This window comes from Setaria italica, chromosome I (assembly GCF_000263155.2).
Source record: "Setaria italica strain Yugu1 chromosome I, Setaria_italica_v2.0, whole genome shotgun sequence".
Lineage (NCBI taxonomy): Eukaryota > Viridiplantae > Streptophyta > Magnoliopsida > Poales > Poaceae > Setaria > Setaria italica.
The window spans coordinates 30691480-30697691 of NC_028450.1; the positions used below are offsets into that span (position 1 = coordinate 30691480).

A 6212-nucleotide genomic window follows, 5' to 3' on the forward strand; every position below is an offset into this window, starting at 1 on the left:
GTGTGTGTATAAGCACTTGTGCTATACGCTTCCACGGCGAGTACTCGACAGGTGTACCATGGGTAGACTTTACTTTAATCCCGCGCGTGATTGGCCGGCCGCGGGTACGAACACCAGTGTGGGCGCCACACTAGGCAGCGCAGCGCATGGCCCGGACCGCTCTAGCTGTCACGGCGTCACCTGCATGCCTGCCGCGGCTCCGATTAGCCGCCCCGCCCGAGAGACCTGATCTGACCAGATCAGGTGAGTCTCCCATGCACGACACGCCGTACGCACGCTGCGGGCAGCCCCATCACTCAGCTGGCACAGGCCACCGCCGTACCGCACCCATGGTGCCGGTGCCGGTGCCGGTGGCGTTTCTGGCCGCACGCGGCGCGGACGGCCGATCAGTGCCGCGACTTGGCAGGAGCTGGGACAGACGCGGACAGCACAGTACAGCGCCGATCATGTTTGCTATCTATATATCTATCTACTCCCATGCAAGTTGCGAGTAGGTGTGGTGTGGCGCGGCTGGCCCCCATGGATGCGAATAGCTCGCTAGCTGGTGCATCTGAAAGATTCAGCGGCTGGCTGCTAGCCAACAGGCAGCCGGCACCGCACCCATGCCTGCACTGCGTCTGCATCAATCATCCGCGCGCGCATGCATATATGCATGTGTGATTGTGATCTAACCCTGCGTGCCCCGGCCGGGACACTGGAGGGCAGGGCCACCGGCCACCCCCAGCCAGTGCGCTGCCGTCTTGTTTGGTTGCAATCTACTAACTGTTGACGAACAGTTGGGACAGAGGAAAAGGTAGCAAAAAAGCCTTGCCGGAGCGTCCATATCCTATTGACAGATGAGTACTGGCATCGCCTGTTCCACCTGATCGAACTAGCTGAGGTCAAACCACAAACATGTTAGCTAGTAAGCTAGATGATACAGGGTCAGTTTGGTAGAGCTCAATAAGCTAGATGATATAAGGTCAATTTGGTAGAGCTCCAGCTCCTCTTAGGAGGAGCTGAAGCCGGAGGAGTCACTTTTTTTCCTCCAGCTTCTCCACGTAAAACGGCTCCAGCTCCTCTATTCCTCCAAGGGTGGAGCCATTTTTGACTAAACTATTTGGTAAAGCTTCAACTGAAATTGCAAGAGAAGCTCGAGCTGAAGCCCTGCCAAACTAGCTCATAGTGTAGTATGTGACCACTGCTTTACTATTGTATCACACTACAATGTACTGCTAGATGCTGTTGTGTTTCATACCTTCTTTTTTTAAAGAAAGAAGTTCCATATCACTGTCCACCACCACCCATTTACACGATAATTTTTGTTATCTACGGCCAAAATTAAAAGAAGTCAGCCTCAAACGAAGCCCCGTCTTGTAGTCGATGTCTTTCGCTGGTGTCTTTGTCCGCGCCAGTTGCGAGTAGCAGGGCCAATAAGCATAAATTCCTGCCTCAGTGGAGGGAACCTGATGTGCGTTTGGTGCTCTCATTATCGCCACCCACCCAAATGTTTCCTCATCTCGTGACCTCATTCTAGAGGGAGGTGGGAAAAAGGTGTTTTGTCATCTAGATTCGAAAATAGTAGCCCCCTCTTTGGTTCACTGGTGAGCAAAAAGACTCCATTCTTTTCTAAAGTCAATGCAGACGTGTGTGGGCACCAACCAACCTTGCACTAGGCCGCTAAATCATCAGACAAAGGAGAAAAAGGGCTGGGAGGTCCTGGCCCATATATGTACACTAGCTGATTTGTAACCCAGCCCAGACAGTTTTGAGGCCGCCGCCCTATTCTCTCAAAACCCTGTTGTCAAGGAGACGAGCCCACCCACCCACCCACCCACGGGATTAGCCACGAAGCCGCTTCGCGGCCCGGCCCGCAGCAGACCCACAAAGCCAAGCCCGGCGGCACACAACATCGCGGCCCACGACCACATCACGCAAAGCCCCGTCGCGTGTCGACGGCACGGGGAGCCACGCGCAACCGCAGAGGCGAGCGAGACGACGGCCGGGGCGGCGTCGGCGCGCGGCAGGCCTGAAGCGGCGATACCCCAACGATTTCGTCCACTCTCCAAGGGCCCTCAAGGCTCCAGCATGTGCTTCGACGCGTCGTTGCCTCTCGGCTTTCGTTTTCTTGGCCGTGTGTGTATGACACAAGGCGTGCACGTACTGGACTACCGGGCAGGCGGGCACCGAGGGCATGTCGTTCGTCGGAATCATCCGGTGGCGTGGTGAATCTGGGCAACAATTTTGTTTTGGTACTGGCAAGTGGCAAAGATGCAGGTGCCCCCTTTGTGATCCTATGTTTATTCGCCAAGACAAGGCCCTGCATGTTGTCCTCCATGCTCGATGGCTTTATCCACTGAACCGATGATTGAAAATCCGGTGATGCTTGGACTCTGCCAGAACCAGAGTACTAGCTACGGAGTCCAAATGATCCATTTCTACTTTTCTAGTAGCCTGGCACTGGCAGGCTGGCGTGCAGCAGCCTCTCTCTAGAATGTAACAATATCGCGCCGCGCTCTTGAGGCCTGAGCTAACAGTGTCCAATGGGCAACAAACGCTTCACCAGAGTTGCTTGCTTCCGGCCCTGAATTCCGAACCACTTCTGCACACTCACGAGCACCACCGGAGCAGACGAAACGATTGCTTGCAAGGCTCCTTACCCCCAACCCAATGGGGCACGTCCTGACCGTCACCCATTGTTTGCACACATCAATCTCTGTCTCACCGCTCTCTTTTCTTGAGTTAGTTACCCAATCTCGTGAGGGTGAGGCCGTACGTCCACGCACGACGGGACAGAGATTGTTATGTGCAAACAACTTCCACGCAGGCGACGGCGACGCAGACCATTTACAAGACATATCCGTCGGTGTATCGGGGCGGGTGATTCCTTCATCAGTAGGTAGCGCCGGCCGGCGACACCGGGTGTCCGGGTGCCTTACGTTTCAAGCGAAAGCATGCCCTCAGGATCCGTGTCAGGAAGACGGGTGTGGTGTGACGTACCAACCCTGAAGCCAAATGCTCACCCGCCGGCTGCTGCTGCTGCGGTGAGTGGCCAGCTGAAGGCTTGCAGCTGCAGCTGAACACTGGTGAGGTTCAGACGTTCAGTGGCGGCGAGCTCGACTCCTGACTCCTGTTTCCTGTGTAGTCCTGGGGTAGCTGCTTAACGGTTACGGGTGTGCCTCTGCTTTTCCCTTTCAAAAAGACGGTTAAGGTTGCATCATCAAAAGCATAAACACCGTACAGGAGGCGAATTTTTTGTTCATGTGGATGCAGCCCGACTTGTTTAGGGAAAAGCTCGAGTGCTTGACAAAGTACAGAACCGGATGAGGTCCTGCTGAGCAAAGGGGACATGTCTGAACATGAGCTGCTGCTTCTCTCCCTTTTTGTTTCTTTCCTTTGCGGAGGTGTGACAAAGGCACTTGGGGAGCCAATTTCTGCTCCTATTTTTCTGAGACATGTTGAGTGTTAAGATCATCATGGTAATAATGTACTATGATTAGGGGCTCATGGGACCTCCTAATCAGTGCATCGGAGGTCTTTCGCACTGATATCTTTACGAATCGCGGCACGGAAACATCGGGAACGTACGCACGCAATGATCTCGACAGAAGGCAACCCATGATTTGCCTGCTGATGTGTTCGGGATCAGCAGCAACGATCTTTGCTGGGGGGTAATGAACATCAGAAGGAACAGAAAAGCAAAAGAAAGGTGTTTGTAGAGAATGACAGTGCTCCACTGACTTTCATTCATATTCCTTTCTAGAAACAGAACGAGTGTTGCCACAACTCCCAATGATGAGCAAGTTACAGTGTGTGTTTTTTTCCTCTGTCGAAACCCGTGTCAGTAATTCCTTTTCTAGTGATCCGATGGTAACGAGACTAATCACGTGACAGTCAGATGATCGCCGGCGGCGGCGTCTCCCAGACGTCGAACACGTTCTCCTCGCTGTGGAGGGCGAAGAGGCGGTCGCCGCCGATGGAGAGGTCGCAGATGGCGCCGCCGTTGCCGCCGCGCAGCGTCGACGTCAGCACGTGGTCGGGCCCGCTGAACACCGAGATGGCGTCGCCCGTCGACGCGAACAGCTGGCCGCCGTGAGTGGCGAGCTTCGGGTAGCAGGTCTCCTCGCCCCACGTCTTCGTCTTCCCGCTCGCCGTCAGCTTGCTCCGCGACCTCCAGCGCACGCCGGCCGCATTTTTCCGGAGGTCGAGGAAGCCCAGGTCGTGGTACTGGTTGATCACGCACACCGACCTGCCGTCCTCCATCGCGACGGCGTGCACCGCGTGCTTGTCCTCGAGCGACGCAGGCGTGCCGGCGTCGGACCACGACCAGACGACGCTCTTGTCCCGGAAGTCGAGCAGGCTGATGAAGGACGAGTCGGCACGCGGGAACATCGTGGCCGCCATGAGCGTGCCGGTGCCGTCGAGCCACTGGAGCCTGTCGGCATCTCCCAGCGCGCAGCCAGGCGGCTCGTAGAAGAAGCCGGCCTGCTCGCCCGTGTTCACGTCCCAGACGGCGACGCCGTACTCGTTGAGCCGGCCCTTGCAGCTCGCGAAGACGCGGCACCCTTCGCCGTCGTCGAAGGCCAGCGCGCCGGCGGTGAAGGACCTTGGCTGGCGGCCGTGCGCGACGCGGAAGCGGTGGCGCGGCTCGCCCGTGAGCGCGGAGAAGGCCGCCACGCCGCCGCCGCCGCCGCCGCCGCCGCCGTCATCGCCGCGGCGGCCGGTGCCGGGCCGCTCCCGCGCGGCGACGAGGAGCGTGGCCGCGTCCAGGTACGCCGCGTCGTTGACCGGCGCGTGGCCGGGGCAGTAGACGGGCCGGCGCTCCTCCAGCATCCAGTTGTACACGCGCACCGCGCCGCCGTGCGCGACGCAGCACCCGCCGTCGGGGGCCGCCCGGACGGCGGTCCCGTCCCCGGGTGCGCGGCCGGGGACGGACGCGGCCAGGCGGAGGCGGTCGCCGTCGAAGTCCCCGAAGCGCGCGGCGCGGACGCGGTCGAGGAGGCCGTAGTAGAGCGCCTCGCGGTGGAGCGCCGCCTCCGGGACGCCCGGGGGCACGTGGAGCCCGCCCGTGCGGAGCAGGTCCAGCAGCACCGCGAAGCAGGCCGGGTCGCGGTCGATGAAGTACTCGGCCGCGCCGCCGTCCGCGTCGTGGCCGGCGTTCCAGGAGGCGTCGAGCATGGCACCGAGCATGGTGTCCCGCCCGGCGGTGGCGAGCGTGGCGGCCGTCGTCTCGAACACCCGCCCGCCCACGTTCAGCCGCACGCGGCCGCGGCCCGCCGCGGCGGGGGTGCACATGGCCGATCGCGAGCTGGAAGCGTCACAGGTTATGCTGGATCATGCGGAGCGCTGGAGGCACGGCCGTTTTGTTGGGTATTGGCCTATCCGGGGATGAGGCCGAGGCGGGCGGGAGGACCCGGGTCGGGCAGCTGGCATATATAACGGCGCGGCGGGCGGGCGGCCTCGTGCCGCGCCGGCTGGTCGGCTGGGACGGAGAGAAGGAGGCGCGGCGCTGCGGCAGGTCGGACAGGTACACCAGCACCAGGTGCGCGCGCGATGGAACCGAACCGAGGATTTGGTCGTCCCGCGCGAGACGTCAACCCCCCAGCCCACGTCCACACCCCGGCCGGCGGTTGTTTCGTTGACGCGAGACGACTGGCGGGAGCGAGTGGGGGCAGGGAGTGGCGTCCGGGGCGGGGGCGACGGGTTTGGTGGGGCGGCGATCGCGGGAGTGGGTTTCGGTTGGGTGCGGTGCGCGAGGGCGTTTGTCCACCTCCTCCTCGAGTGCGATGCGTGGCGTGGCAACGCAAATCTAACGGGGTTTCGGCTGATGTCGCGATGCCCGCGGGGTTCGCGCGCGCGAGGTTTGGGGGCTGGGAACTGAAAGCAAGTGTACTGGTAGTGGAACAGAAAGTTTCTCTGGATGGGTTGGGTCGGACAGGGAGGCGTCGCGTCGCACGCCCCAAAAGCGGCCGCTCGTACTTGGGTTGCGGCGAGGATCCCGAACCAGTGAACCACCACTCGCTCTCGAGCAGCACGACGCTGGGGCTAGCTCACTAGCTCCAAAACCAAAAGTGGCAGCTGCAGCCTCGTTCAGTATACTGAATGCTCGTAGTCATGACAACTTAACCGCGGCAGGTAAGAGCGCCTTTTTAGGGCGCTGGATTGAGCTTAAAGAGTGGAAATGCAAAAGCACCGTCACCGGATCGTGTAGCCATGTAGCGCAATTATATGCT

The 6212-nt window shown here is 59.9% G+C and overlaps 1 protein-coding gene across 1 annotated transcript; it reads right to left on the bottom strand.

The window, feature by feature from the left end:
- Positions 1-3691: 3691 nt before the first annotated feature.
- On the bottom strand, positions 3692-5538 carry LOC101784220 (BTB/POZ domain-containing protein At2g24240). The gene has a single exon (XM_004953025.4). It carries the CDS (start codon positions 5272-5274, stop codon positions 3874-3876), a length of 1401 nt encoding a protein of 466 aa, XP_004953082.1. The 5' UTR covers positions 5275-5538; the 3' UTR covers positions 3692-3873.
- Positions 5539-6212: the final 674 nt, after the last annotated feature.